Here is a 15592-nt window from a genome sequence, read left to right as displayed (position 1 = left end):
GAAATGTTTCAAGGTCAAGTGTGGCCAACACGATGGTGAGTTTTGTTCAAAATTCAATGAAACGTGATGGGAAGGAGTGATTTACTTATATTGAGGAGAGGTATGATGGCTTTAAATTATTTCTTCTTGATGGTTAAAACTATAATCCCAGCAAAAATTATTTTTCAGGTCCATCTTCATAGACAGAACAATAAACAGTATATGACCAATCCAACCAACGATTGTGGGTTTTTGCTTGTTTGCTTGTTTCTTTGTTTTAAATATAAGGACAGGTTTTAGATGTACTAAGTCACCTCAACTCCCCTCCACCAAGCAGGTCAAACAGGTTGTGTTATTAGATGAAAGGATAAGCTAAGTCAACACAATATTGCTGTCACTAAAAATATACACAAATAGGAGTGGGTGTAGATGTTTGTTCAGTAATTTGCAAAAAAATAGCATCTTTATTAATGAACTGGAACATGGAGGATTAAACAGATAATACCAGGCTATCTAGGATTGTTAAAAGAAAATTTTCAGACATTCTTTTCCTAATTGATATTTGAAGCAATCATCGTGAAACTAACACTTAAACAGAATTAGAAATACAGAAATGCCACTGGAAACAGATGTGATCTGAGTTATTATTTCAAAATAATACTATGAATTGGTATGATCAATATGTCATTTGCTACTAGTATAGGTACTTCTCCCATTTCTGATTTATTGTTCTGTTTTCTGCAGGTTAATTTCTGGAACCAAGTCAACCATGCTAATTTCTCCTCTGTCACTGAGTTCCTGTTGCTGGGATTCTCCAGTCTTGGAAACATCCAGTTCATTCTCTTTGTTGTTTTCCTGTGCCTATATCTGATTATCTTGAGTGGAAACATCACCATCGTCACTGTCATCCGGCTGGATCATAGCCTTCACATACCTATGTACTTCTTTCTAGGAATCCTCTCCATCTCTGAGACATGCTACACCTTTGTCATCCTGCCCAAAATGCTCATCAATCTGTTGTCTCTGCTTAGAACAATATCATTTACCAGCTGTGCCATTCAGATGTTCTTCTTCCTTGGTTTTGCTATCACTAACTGTATGCTCCTGGGGGTGATGGGTTTTGATCGCTATGCTGCCATCTGTCATCCACTTCGCTATCCCATACTTATGAGCTGGCAGGTATGTGGGCAACTGGCAGCAATGTGTGCTGTGACTGGCTTTTTGTTATCACTGTTAGGCTCGTTATTAGTCTTTGAACTTCCTTTCTGTGGCCCAAACAAGATCAATCACTACTTCTGTGACATCTCACCAGTTATCCAGCTTGCCTGTACTGATACCTACATCAATGAACTAATCATTTTTATTGGCGGAGTTCTAGCTCTTATGGTCCCTCTGACGTTCATTTGCATCTCTTATGGCTTCATTGTTCACACCATCCTGAGGATTCCATCAGTTGAAGGCAAGAGAAAAGCATTCTCTACTTGTGCCTCCCATCTCACTGTGGTAATTGTTCACTATGGCTGTGCCTCCTTTGTTTATCTGCGACCATCCGCCAGGCATTCTTCTGGCAAGGATAGGCTAGTGACAGTTACCTACACAATTGTGACTCCGTTGTTGAACCCCATGGTATATAGCCTCAGAAACAAGGATGTTCAGATGGCCATTCGAAAACTGATTGGCAGAAGGAGATTTTATCCTAAAGCTCTATGGTGAGAATATTTCATACCTATGGAAACATCCTTTCTAAGAATAATGTTGGTGATACACATGTATTTCATTTACTTTACAAGGCTCAGAGTATAAATTTGCCATCGTATAATTTTTATTTGTTTTGCTAGCTGAAACCTCAGATTTGACGTGTCCATGCCTCAAATACTTTTTTTCTTTCTTTCTTTCTTTCTTTCTTTCTTTCTTTCTTTGACAGACAGAGTGGACAGTGAGAGAGAGAGACAGAGAGAAAGGTCTTCCTTTGCCGTTGGTTCACCCTCCAATGGCCGCCGCGGCCAGCGTGTTGTGGCTGGCGCACCGCGCCTATCCAAAGGCAAGCTTATCCTGATCTCCCATGGGGTGCAGGACCCAAGGACTTGGGTCATCCTCCTCTGCACTCCCTGGCCACAGCAGAGGGGCCTGGAAGAGGGGCAACTGGGACAGAATCCAGTACCCTGACCGGGACTAGAACCTGGTGTGCTGGAGCCGCAAGGCGGAGGATTAGCCTACTGAGCTGTGGCGCCGGCCCCTCAAATACTTTTTCAAACTTATGCAGGTATTTCTAGGAATACTGAAAGAATAATCTCAGTGAATGATAAGTAAAACATAGTGGATGCCAATTTACTACAGAAGGCTCAACTATCACAACTTCTCCACTGTTTAGGAATATTTTGAAATGCTCTCAAAAAGTTATCATCAGAAATAAAGGACTCAGTGTAGTAGAAAACTATTCATATAATCATTGATATCTGTATTGAAAAGGATCATAGGCAGTCATTCCCATTGCTGTCGTTGAAAGACTCTAACTTACAGGATTCCACCCTTGATTAAATATTCATATTAGTTACCTTTCTCGAAGAGTTATGAAATTTCACTTTTATCTTCATATCTCCTCCCTATTGCTGCTTATTTTATTTACATATGTATCATATGTAATATTTACATGTATTATTAATATGTAATATGTATCATATGTATTTCTTTATATACATATTATATGTAATATTTAACCTGAACTAAGCAATCCAAATATCTGAAAATGGATAACGTATGTCTCCATTCAAACACCTTTAACCTAACTGAAGACTCTTGAACTTCATGATATATCAGAATTCAAAGACTGAAAAATCCTGTTTATCTTTTTCTCCCTGTTTATAGGGTTTTTTATTTGTTTTTCTTAATTAATTAATTAATTTTTAAAGGAATACAAATTTCATATGTACAACTTCTATAAAAGTTATTCTTCCAACCATACCACCCTCCCACCCACATGCGCATTCTGCTTCCTCCTCCCTCTCCCTTTCCCAGCCCCTTTCTCCATTAAGATACATTTTCTTTGTACATAGAAGACCAAATCTATACTAAGTAAAGATTTCAACAATTTGCTCATGCTCACACAAAACTGAGAACAAATATCACAGTTAACTCTCTTAATACAACTCATTGAGTACAGAGCTTCTGCTTGTAAAGTTAGTGCACAGTGACTCCTATTGTTAATTTAACAATTAATACTCTTATGCATGATGTCAGTGACCACCCGAGGCTTTTGACATGAGCTGTCTAGGCTATGGAAGCCTTTTGAATTCACAAATTCCATCAGTATTTAGACAAGGCTATAAGCAAAGTGGCAGTTCTTTCCTCCCTTTAGAGAAAAGTACATCCTTCTTAGATGGCCACTTCTTTCCATTGGAATCTCACTCACAGAGATCCTCCATGTAGACTACTTTTTCCCACACTGTATTGGATTTTCATGCCTGAAATGCTATCACAGGCTTTTCAGCCAGACCAGGAAGCCTTAAGGGCTGATTTTGAGGCCAGAGTGTTACTTAAAGCAATTGTCATTCTGAGTCTGCTGTGTGGACTGCTTCCCATGTTGGAATGTTCTCTTTTTAAATTCTATCTATTATAATTACCTGATACTTTATCCTGTTTATATGATCACTTTAACATTTAAGATGACATTTTTATCACTCAGCTTAATTAGATTTGCAGTCCTATGACAAGTTTTTAAACTGTGCTCTGAGAAGCTAGTACTTAGGATTGTATGCAGAACTACATAGCTTTACAGTTAGAAAATTCCTCCTCCTTCTCTTATTCCCACTCTTATTTCTTACTGAGATCCATCCTCAATTGATTTTGTACAAAAATGATTAACTGTATGTTAAGTAATGAGCTCAACAAATAGTATGAAGAGAAAAAACAACCAAAACAAAACAACAACAACAACAAATTGTTCCTCCACAGTCAAGGGCAGCTCAAGTCATCGTTTTTTAAATTGTTAATTTCACTTCTGCAGATTTCATTTTAGTTGCTCTATTTGTTCTCACTTATGGTATTTGTCCCTTTGGGACTGGCATATTTCACTAAGTGTGATGTTTTCCAGAGTCATCCATTTTGTTGCAAATGACCAGATTTCATTTTTTTCTTTACTGCTGTGTAGTATTCCATAGTATAAATATCCCATAATTTCTTTATCCAGTCTTTGGCTGATAGGCATTTAGGTTGGTTCCATGCATAATTATTGTGAATTGAGCTGCAATAAACATGGGGGTACAGATAACTATTTTATTTTCTTACATCATTTCCGTTGTGTAATTCCCAGGAGTGGTGTGCCTGTGTCATATGGTAGGTCTATATTCAGATTTCTGAGCTATCTCCATATTGTCATCCATAGTGGATTTACCAGTCTACAATCTTACCAACAGTGGATTAGGGTACCTTTTCCCCTACATCCTCATCAGCCTTTGTTGTTTGTTGATTTCTGTATGAAAGTCATTCTAACTGGGGTGAGGTGAAACCTCATTGTGGTTTTGATTTGCATTTCCCTGATGGCTAGTGATCCTGAACATTTTTTCATGTGTCTGTTGGCCACTTGGATTTCCTCTTTTGAAAAATGTTTAAGTCCTTTTCCCATCTCTTAACTGGGTTGTTTGTTTTGTTGTTGTGAAGTTTCTTGATCTCTTTGTATATGCTTGTATTAATCCTTTATCACTTGCGTAGTTTGCAAATAATTTCTCCCATTCTGTTGGTTGCCTCTTCACTTCACTGAGTGTTTCTTTTGCAGTACAGAAACTTCTCAATTTGATGTAATCCCATTTATTAATTTTGGCTTTGACTGCCTATACCTCTGGGGTCTTTTCCAAGAACTCTTTGCCTATGTCAATGTCTTATAAGGTTTCCCCAATGTTCTCTAATAGTTTGATGGTGTTGTGTCATAGATTTATATCTTTGATCCATTTTGCATAGATTTTTGTGTAAAATGTAAGGTAGGGGTATTGCTTCATACTTTTGCATGTGGAAATCCAGTTTGCCTAGCACCATTTGTTGAAGAGACTGTCCTTGCTCCAGGAATTGGTTTTAGTTTCTTGGTCAAATATAAGTTGGTTATAGATGTTTGGATTGATTTCTGGCATTTCTATTCCATTCCATTGGTCTACCCATCTTTTTTTGTACCAGTACCAGACTGTTTTGATTATAACTGCCTGGTAGTATGTCTTGAAATCTGGTATTTGATGCCTTTAGCTTTGTTTTTATTGTATAAGATTGCTTTAGCTATCTGAGGTCTCCTGTGCTTCCATATGAACTTCAGCCACATTTTTTCTAGATCTGAGAAGAATGTGTTTGGTATTTTGATTGGTATCACATTGAATCTGTAAACTGATTTCAGAAGAATGGACATTTTGATGATATTGATGAACATGGAGGATTTTTCTTTTTTGTATCTTCTATTTCTTTTTTAATGTTTTATAATTCTCATCATAGAGATCTTTGTCATCCTTGGTTAAATTTATTTCAAGTTTTTTTTTTTTTTTTGATAGCTATTGTGAATGGGATTGATCTTAGAAGTTCAGTCTCAGCCATGGCATTTTCTGTGTATATAAAGACTGTTACTTTTGTGTATTGATTTTATATCCTGCTACTTTACTAGACTCTTTTTTTAAAGACTTTATTTATTTATTAGAGAAGTAGAGTTACAAACAGTGAGAGGGAGAGACGGAGAGAAAGGTCTTTCTTCCATTGGTTCACTTTCCAGATGGCTGCAACAGCTGGCGTTGCACCAATCCAGAGCCAGGAGTCAGGTGCTTCTTCACAGTTTGCCACGTGGGTGCAGGGACCCAAGAACTTGGGCCATTTCTATTGCTCTCCCAGGCTATTGCAGAGAGCTGGATTGGAAGAAGAGCAGCCAGAACTAGAACCAGCGCCCATATGGGATGACAGTGCAACAGATGGAGGATTAACCTACTGCGCCATGGTGCCAGCCCCTTTACTAGAATCTTTCATGAGTTCCGGTAGTCTCTTGGTGGAGTCTTTTGGGTCCCCTATATATAAAATCATGTCATCTGCGAATAGGGGTAGTTTGACTTCCTCCTTCTCAATTTGTATCTCTTTGATTTCTTTTTCTTGCCTAATGGTTCTGGCTAATAATTCCAGAACTATATTGAACAGTAATGGTGAGAGTGGGTATCCTTCTCTGGTACCAGATCCAAGTGGGAATGCTCTGAACTTTTCCCCATTCAATAGGATGCTGGCCATGGGTTTGTCATAAATTACCTTGATTGTGTTGAGGAGTGTTCCTTCTATACTCAATTTGCTTAGAGTTTTCATCATGAAAGGGTGTTGAATTTTGTCAAATGCTTTTTCTGAATCTACTGAGATAATCATATGGTTTTTGTTTTTCAATTTGTTAATGTGATGTATCACATTGCATGATTTGAGAATGTTGAACATCACTGCACACCAGGGATAAATCCCACTTGGTCCCAGTGAATGACCTTTCTGAAGTGTTTTGGATTCAATTGGCCAGAATTTTGTTGAGGATTTTTGCATCTATGTTCTCCAAGAAAATTGATCTGTAGTTCTCTTTCTCTGTTGCATTCTGGGTTGCCTTCCAGGTTTAGGAATTAAGGTGATGCTGAGTCAAGAGTTTCCACTTGGAGGATTGCTGGGCATGGCCACAAGCTGACACAGCTGTTACAAATGTCCAAAATGGCTCCAAGTCGGGTTCCCTCTAGGTTCTTACCATGCTTTATCGTCAGTGGCTTGGGCTGCTGCAGTCTAGTCTCATCAACTCTCCCACACTGGTGGGGAAGCTCTCAGCTGCTGGAGTCCTGAGTCATGGGAAGATGTCCTCACCCTCCACGTAAGAGCACTATGTCCCTCTAATTGTGTAGAATTTCCTCTGCCGTCTTCTCCCTAATTCTTCCCTGAGGCTGTACTCTCTCCACATTATTTAAGCTATACTCTCCTAAACCAGAGCAGTAAGCTCCTTCCCTACTCTACCATCTTGGAACCTCTCCTTTCTCTTAACTAATCTTTAGATACTTTCTCTCTCTTTTCCTGCAAGGGACTTAAAATAATCACTTTCCTTGTTATTTAACTAAATTAGATGTTATTGAATACTATATTCATTTCTTCCCTATCAGCTCTATCAAACATGTGCTCTTCTCTCACAGGTAGTAGAATGAAGGGTTTATCATTATAATTACATAACCCTGTAATTATGAAACTTATTTTGTTTAGTTTAATTTTATTCTTTTAAACAGTCTCTTATTTAGCCTTTGTTTTTAAAAATTTCTTTCTTTGATTTCTGGCTCATAGTTTCAGAATATGCAGGTCAATTTATATCCTATTTATATTACTCATTCCACTAAATATCTCTCTCATTGCTTCATTCTACATTTTATTCTAGGCTTGAATAGTAAACAGTATTTGTATTGTGTGAAAACACATTTATTGGGGCCAATGTTCTGGTGCAGTGGGTTCAGCTGCCTCTTACAATGCCAGCATCTCGTATGAGTGCCAGTTCAATGTGCCTGAAAAGGAAATGGAAGATAGCCAAAATTCTTGGGCCCCTGCCACCCGCATGGGAGAGCTGGATGGAGTCTGGATCTAGGCTTCAGTTTGATCCAGTCCCAGATGTTGTGATCATTTAGGGAGTGAATCTAAAAGACTTGATATATTTCTCTCCTCCTCCCTTTCTTCCTCCTTTCCCCCCTCCCCACCCCACTTCCTCCATCTGTCCAGATCTTTGAGCCAATGGGACCCTCCCTGTATCCTTGCAATGAAAATGGCAAAGCAGTTAAGCTGCACAGGGCTTCTTGTGAAACAGATAAGGGGGAAGTTCCTTGAGGCTTCAATGAGCCTCCCACTTTTCCTCAGCTGCCTTCTACCCTCATCCCCCAGTAGTGGCAAATTCCCTTCTTAACTGGATAAAACCTGAGTTCCTAATGCATTTCTCCTAAGAATGGACTGAGACCCCTCTTTGTCTCCAATAAAGTAACGTTTATTTGTTGAGGTTGGTCTCTGTCTCCTTTATCCATCTTTCCTTTCTGGGGGTACGAAAGGACAGAACCCAGAGCTATTCCAAACCTAACAAAACCAGCAGATGAAATATATCTCTGTGTGTCTGTCTCCCCTCCTCTCTCTGTATCTCTGTGATTCTCATATAAATCTTAAAAAAAACAGATGAAAGGAACTATGGTTAAATACTGATGCCTGCCAAGGGATGGATATGAAGTTGATGGTAATATGGTCAAGTGTTTTCCACCTCTGTCTTAAACACTTTGTGAAACAGTCACTTTTCATTCAGTATCTAGGAGTTCCAGGTTGGAAACCTCCATGCTTAACTTCTGTTTCCTTGTATCATAGGAATCATCAAAAATATGCTACCTTAACATCCCTTCCCGACAGCACATTCTTGGAAAGAATATAAGTTCTGTGAGTAAAGTATAACAGATTATTTTCTAATGACACAGAAATACCCAGTACTGCAAGAATACCTAGGGCACTTTATAAGAATCAGAGTAAGAGAAGTAGAAACCTGTAGGGTATAGGGTGAGATATGATATAATGAACTGGAATTAAGAAACATCTTGAGGTACATGGAAAACTCCTTTCTATTGTCATAGAGATATAATACTGTTTCATCTTCTCTCAAGGTTCTCATGTCTTTTAAAAAGATTTATTTATATGAAAAGCAGAGTTACAGAGAGAGAGCGGGACAGAGAGAAAACAAGAGAGAGAGAGGGACAGAGAGAAAATGAGAGAGAGAGAGGGAGAGAGAGAGAATGACTCATACACTGGCTCATTCCCCAAATAGCAGCAATGACTGGGGCTAGGCGAGGCCAAAGTCAGGAGCCTAGAACTCCTTCTGAGTCTCCTATGTGGGTGGCAGGGCCCAAGTACTTGGGTCATCTTCCACTGCTTGCCCAGGTACATTAACAGGGAGCTAGATTAGTAGAGCAGCCTAAACTCAAACTCCTGCCCATATGAGGTGCTGGCCTCACAGGTGGCAGCTTAACTCATTGTTCCACAGCTCTGGTCCTGCCCCCATCTTTTAAAATCCTCCCTTGTGTTAGTGAAACCTATAAAGATCATGCTGTTCACAGTTAGTCTTAATGCTAATGAGGTATGTTTCCTTGGGCAGCCCTTCTTCTTTTTACATTAAAAAATTCATTATGATGAAAATTAAAAGGAAAAGATAATTACAGTAATATTTCAAAGACCCAGAGATCATCCCAAATATGGTTTACTCCTGAACAAAGTGCTCCCCTCATCTCTTCCTTGTCCTGCTAAAATTTCTTCTTCTGTTTTGCAAAAATTAACCTTATATTCTCAGCAGAAGTTATTGTCCTCTATGTAAATGATAATTAGCTACTTTCCCTTTCCACAGCTTCTCTCACATTGCTTCCAGAAAATGCCTGCTAATGCTATCAACATTTTATTATTTATTTATTTGTAAAGATTTATTTGAAAGTCATATTTACAGAGAGAGCGAGGGAGATAAGCTTCTTCTAGGACTGCCCTGTGGGTGCAGGAGGCTCAAACACTTGGGTCATCCTCCGCTGGTTTCTCAGGCACATGACCAGGGAGCTGGATCAGAAGTGGAATGGTCAGGACACAAGAGCCTATATTGGATGTCAACAGCACAGACGGCAGCTTTCCCTGCTATGCCACATGGGCGGTGCTAACATTTTATTTTTAAGGATTTATTTACTTGAAAGGCAGAGTGAGAGAAAGAGAGGGAAAGAGATCTTCCGTGTAATGGTTCACTCCCCAAAAGGCTGAAGCATCCAGACTGGGCCAGGCTGAAGTCAGGGCCTAGAATGCCGGCTGGTTTCCTGCGTAGGTAGCAGGGACCCAAGGATCTGGTCCATCTTCTGCTGCTTTCTCAAGCTCATTGTTAGGGAGTTGGATCTGATGCAGAGCAGCCAGCCTTCAAAACAGCATTCCAAAATGGGATGTTGTCACCGGAAAAAAGGCAAAAAAGAAATCAGGTGTGAGACAGAGATCAGTGGTGAGGCTTTATTGGGGATAGGGCATCCATCAGAACGGAAGGGACAGAGAGCCAGCACCCAGTCACTCGGCCCCGGGCAGAACAAGGTTACATGGTTGAAGGGAGAGAATACACCCGGGCAGGCCAGGCGGGGCGGCTCAGCAGAGAGGCAGAGGGCTGAGTGGACTGTTTGGACTCCCTAGGTTTTTTAAGGGGGTCTCTTTACCCACCTCCCCCTCTCCTTCAGGACAAAGAATGGAGAGTCCTGGTGGAAGGTTTGTTGGGTGAAAATTAGCAGATTCCTCCCCAGATTTGCTAGGCAGAGTAGGGGGGCTTCCCTTAGGGCATCTGAGAAGGTTTTATTGCCCACTTGGTCTTGAGAAGAGAGAATTCCCCTGGGAGTTTTCCTTGGGGGAAGGGCTGAGACCACTTGGGAAGTTATCAGGTTCTGAGCAGGACTTTGAAGTGCAAGATGCTGGGCTTCTAGAGCTTCTGTGGTAGGTGCTGGTCTTCAGGCCTTTCTCATACACACATAGGCTCAATTTCTGACTTGCCACCTAACGGATGTCAGAATTGCAAGTGGAGGCATAACTTGTTGTACTACAATATTAGCCCAGTATTGAAAATTCTTTTCTACAAACATACTTTTTTTTAAAAAAAAACTTTTATTTAATGAATATAAATTTCCAAAGTACGATTTATGGATTACAATGGCTTCCCCCCATACCGTCCTTCCCACCCACAACCCTCCCCTTTCCCACTCCCTCTCCCCTTTCATTCACATCAAGATTCATTTTCAATTATCTTAATATACAGAAGATCAGCTTAGTATACATCAAGTATGGATTTCAACAGTTTGCTCCCACACAGAAACATAAAGTGAAAAATAATAGATGATTTTTTTTTTAAATGATGATGAAATCAGAGCAGACCTATTGTCATGTTTAATCCCAGTGAGAGTCAAGTTGGGAATTGATAATTTCTTTTTTTTTTTTTTACAGAGGATCAGTTTAGTATGCATTAAGTAAGGATTTCAACAGTTTGCACCCCCATAGAAACACAAAGTGAAATATATTGTTTGAGTACTCATTATAGCATTAAATCTCAATGCACAGCACATTAAGGATAGAGATCCTACATGAGGAGTAAGTGCACAGTGACTCCTGTTGTTGACTTTACCAATTGACACTCCTGTCTATGGCATCAGTAGTCTCCCTATGCTCCAGTCATGAGTTTCCAAGGCTATGGAAGCCCTCTGAGTTCTCCAACTCTTATCTTGTTTAGACAAGGTCATAGTCAAAGTGGAGGTTCCCTCCTCCCTTCAGAGAAAGGTACCTCCTTCTTTGAAGACCTGTTCTTTCCACTGGGATCTCACTCGCAGAGATCTTTTGCCAGAGTGTCTTGGCTTTCCATGCCTGAAATACTCTCATGAGCTTTTCAGCCAGCTCCGAATGCCTTTAGGGCTGATTCTGAGGCCAGAGTGCTATTTAGGACATCTGCCATTCTATGAGTCTGCTGAGTATCTCACTTCCCATGTTGGATCACTCTCCCCTTTATTTACTCCATCGGTTAGCATTAGCAGGTACTAGACTTGTCTATGTACTCCCTTTGACTCCCAGTCCCTCCTCCATGACCAACTGTGAACTGAAACTGATCACCTGGAACAGTGAGATGGCATTGGTACATGCCACCTCGATGGGATTGAATTGGAATCCCCTGGTATGCTTCCAACTCCACCACTTGGGGCAAGTCAGCCTGAGCATGTCCCAAATTATACATCTCTTCCCTCTCCCATTCCCACTCCCACGTTCAACAGGGATCACATTTCAGTTAATTTTCAACACTTAAGAATAACTGTGCATCAATTACAGAACTAAACTACAAACATACTTTTAACACAATTATTCTGTTCTTGATATTTACTTATGTTATAGTAAGAAGTTGTTGGTTTTAGCATCCTCAAATATTCCCTTTTCATATTTTCTGCATTTTGCCCATTTCTTATTTATTTTTACTCATTGGTCCCTCGCCCATACAATCAGATTTTGTGTGTGTCTTGGGCAAAGGGATAGATGATAAGACAGTCTATGAATATGTTACTGAAAATTCAGTCCTTGTCAATGATATCAAATCAAAATGATACAAAGTTTGAGAATAAAGGAAAGAGAAAATTTAATATTTTGATAGATGAGGAAGTAGCAGAAAATATGGACAATTTTAAAGCAAGTCATAACTCTGGAGAAAATAACTTTAAAGTGTCATTTACAACTTTTCTAGGAATATTTTCTCATATATACACACACATCTACTTATCTACATTTAATGACTATATTATACAAATACCTGAATTTTTATGAAATTTAAATTATAGCATGCAATGTCATAGGTTTATATATATTTTATATATATAATTTATATATATATATATATATATTAGGTCAATGAAGGAACAAGGTTGAGAAGTGTGTCAGTGGTGTGACGCATCTACAGGTCAATGAAGGAAAAGGATTGCTGGCAAACATGAGAAGCTGGAAGAGGCCAGGAAGGATTTTCCCCTGCAGCGGTCAGAGAGGCTGTGGCCCTGCCAGATTCTTGCCCATATTTTCTGAAAATTCTATAATGAATGTGTATTTATATTCACTACATCACATAAAATATTAAGCACATTAGAATAGACATACTTGATGTTATTGTTTTCATTCAATATGCTCCCATAACTAAAATAGCACTAATGATAAAGAGCCATGGATTGTAATACTTGATTATAATAGATATTCTGTTGGATTTTTAGGAAGGCAAACATCACCACTCTTATATCTGAATAAGTTCCTAAGCAAGTGGAAAAATAAGAGAAATAAGATAATTTAAAATTATTTGTTTAAAAACATGGCTCCCAATGTCCACTTAATATTGTATTTAGTAATTAAATCACATTTTAGCTGAATATTCCTCTAGCTGGGGATATTTACATGCTTTTATATTTTATTAAAGGTTCTAATTTGAATATTTATGTATACAACCACATGAATTACCTCCCTAATACAGAGTCTTAGATTTGAAATTACAGGGTCAAAGGAATTGAATATTTCCAAGGTGACTTCATGGTTTGAAATAATGTATTTAACCACAGATAGTACAACATAAGGGGATGTCAAAATGCTCATGGAAAAAAAAGACAATGTGGGGGCAGGTGTTTGGAACTTCTGTATCCTATATTAGAGTGCCTGGAATTGAGTTTAGCCTCTACTTCCAATCCAGATTCCTACTAATGTGCAGCCTGGTAGGCAGCAGATGATTGTTCAAGAACTTAAATCCCTGCCAACCGCATGGAGAGACCATATTGAGTTCCTGGCTCCTGGCTTCAGCCGTTCAACCCTGATTACTGTAGTCACCTTGGAAATTATCCAGTGGATTGGAGACCTCTAGCTTTCTTTCTCCTTTTCTTTGCTTTTCAAGTAAATAAAGTAAATAAGATGTTTCTAAAAAGATAATGGTACTGCTGACTTTTGAGTATCAGTCATACAAATATTTATGTCTTTAACTTTTATCCACTATGGATGCTATCTTTACATAAACAATTGAAATTTGGAGTTTCTCAATGTCCTTCAAGTTTTATTTTTAAATATTTATTTTTAAATACTATTAAGTTTCATTGTATATCATATTAGTTTTCTAGTACCAGTTTTAAAGTACCAGTAAAACATAAAATTATTCTCTCAATATTCTGCAGGTTGAAAAACAGAAACCAAGAATCTGGCAGGGCCATGGCCTCTCTGACCGCTGCAGGGGATAATCCTTCCTGGCCTCTTCTAATATTAAAGATATTATAATGTAGGCTACAAATATGTTCTACTTTACTTTCTAATTTACGTTCTATTATTTTAAAAGCCTCAACAAGTTAGGAGCGTATTACTTCATTTTCTTTTACTTCTCAAGGATGGAATATTCAAAGACGTTTTCCTAATCTGAGAGCAGGAATATGGTTTTACTCCTTATCCTGTCCAAAATTTATTTTGGTAAGTTGTGTGAAAAAAAGAACCTCCTTTCTCTTTTCCTTACTCCTCATTTCAAATATTTTTCTATGAAAATGCTTAACATTTTTTTCCTCTGGTCCTGATAGGAGAGGTTACTACTTCTCAGAAATCTGATTCTCTAGTCGTAAGTGTACCCTCAGAGAGCAGTGTTAAAGTTCTGTGTGTTATTGCCTAACTACAGCTGAGACTGAGGGAGAAAGTGTGTAGTAATCATCTTCCAATTCAGGCCTTACAGGTCGACACAGGTTTTTAACTACTGACAGTCTCATCTCCCCTAGACCCAATTCCAAGGCAGAGTACAGTCTTTTTCAGAGATGCTTTTACTTCACGGTTCCTCAGACAGTAAATGATGGGGTTGAGGAGTGGTACAACGACGGTGTAGAGAACAGATACCATTTTGTTGGAATTGTAGGCGTACATGAGCTTGGGGCGGGCATAGGTGAAAAGGGTTGTGGAGTAGAAGAGACTCACAACTGTCAGGTGGGATGCACAGGTGGAGAATGCCTTTTGACGGCCTTGAGAAGACGGGATCTTGAGAATGGTGGTGAGGATGGTGATGTATGATGTGACCACTACACAAAGTGGAACAGCAATGACCATGAGGGCCAAGAAGAAGTCCACCAGCTCAGCCTGTGAGGAGTCCTCACAGGAGACGTTGAGGAGTGGAGAGATGTCACAAAAGTAGTGATTGATATTGGGTGTGCCACAGTAGTGAAGTCGGGCTATGAAAATCATCTTTATCATGGCAGTCACGAGTCCACAGAACCAGCATCCTCCAGCCATTGTACCACAAAGGTGATTGTTCATGATAACTGGGTAACGTAGTGGGTTACAAATGGCTACATAGCGGTCAAAGGCCATGACAGCAAGAAGGATGTACTCAGTGCAGACAAAGGTTACAAAGAAGTAAAGTTGAGTCATGCAGCCATTGAAGGAAATGCTTTTATCGTGGCTGAGGAAGTCTACCAGCATCCTGGGGCTGATGACTGTGACATACCACATCTCCAGGAAAGAGAGGTGGCTCAGAAAGAAATACATGGGCTTGTGCAGCTGCCCATCACTTCGAATGACTATGATGATTAGAAGGTTCTCAAGCAGTGTCAACAGGTAGGTTGCCAGGAAAACAGAAAAGAGAAGAAGCTGGAAGGCTGGTCGTGTTGGAAATCCCAGAAGAATGAAATGTGTTGTTGCTGTCCTATTATCTGCTTCCAGAGTCTTGGTCATCATACCTGGCTGTGGGCACAGACAATGTCAATTCCTTCCATGTCCCAGCACAAGCCTATGGTTATTTATGTAACACAGCCTGCCACCAGCAAATTCTTAGCAATAGGAACTCTCCCCTGTCTTTATATCTTTATTTCACTTTGAATTATTACACAACCAAAGCTTTTGAGTGAATATGGACTTCATTGAGACTATGTTTTTATTATTTTTAATGTTAGTTCAAGAAGAGTAACTTGTCCATGATGATACAGAAGTAAAATTAGTACCCTCTGATTCCCAGTTCTGTGCTTTGCCAATTTATCACCTCTTGGGAGTATGAATATAACCTCCATACCAGTCACTACAAGCAAAACATAACTATTGATTACATTTA

At 39.2% G+C, this 15592-nt stretch overlaps 2 protein-coding genes across 2 annotated transcripts; one reads left to right on the top strand and one right to left on the bottom strand.

Moving 5' to 3' along the window:
* Positions 1 to 660: 660 nt before the first annotated feature.
* On the top strand, positions 661 to 1692 carry LOC100353612 (olfactory receptor 10R2-like). Its single transcript, XM_002715292.4, has one exon. The coding sequence runs from the start codon at positions 661 to 663 to the stop codon at positions 1690 to 1692; it is 1032 nt and encodes a 343-aa protein (XP_002715338.4).
* Positions 1693 to 14244: 12552 nt separating this feature from the next.
* OR6Y1 (olfactory receptor family 6 subfamily Y member 1) lies at positions 14245 to 15222 on the bottom strand. The gene has a single exon (XM_051858490.3). The coding sequence runs from the start codon at positions 15220 to 15222 to the stop codon at positions 14245 to 14247; it is 978 nt and encodes a 325-aa protein (XP_051714450.1).
* Positions 15223 to 15592: the final 370 nt, after the last annotated feature.

Source organism: Oryctolagus cuniculus, chromosome 7, assembly GCF_051225735.1.
Source record: "Oryctolagus cuniculus isolate XC-2025 breed Fujian yellow rabbit chromosome 7, ASM5122573v1, whole genome shotgun sequence".
In the NCBI taxonomy this organism is placed as follows: Eukaryota; Metazoa; Chordata; class Mammalia; order Lagomorpha; family Leporidae; genus Oryctolagus; species Oryctolagus cuniculus.
This window is presented reverse-complemented; position numbering and strand designations above follow the sequence as displayed.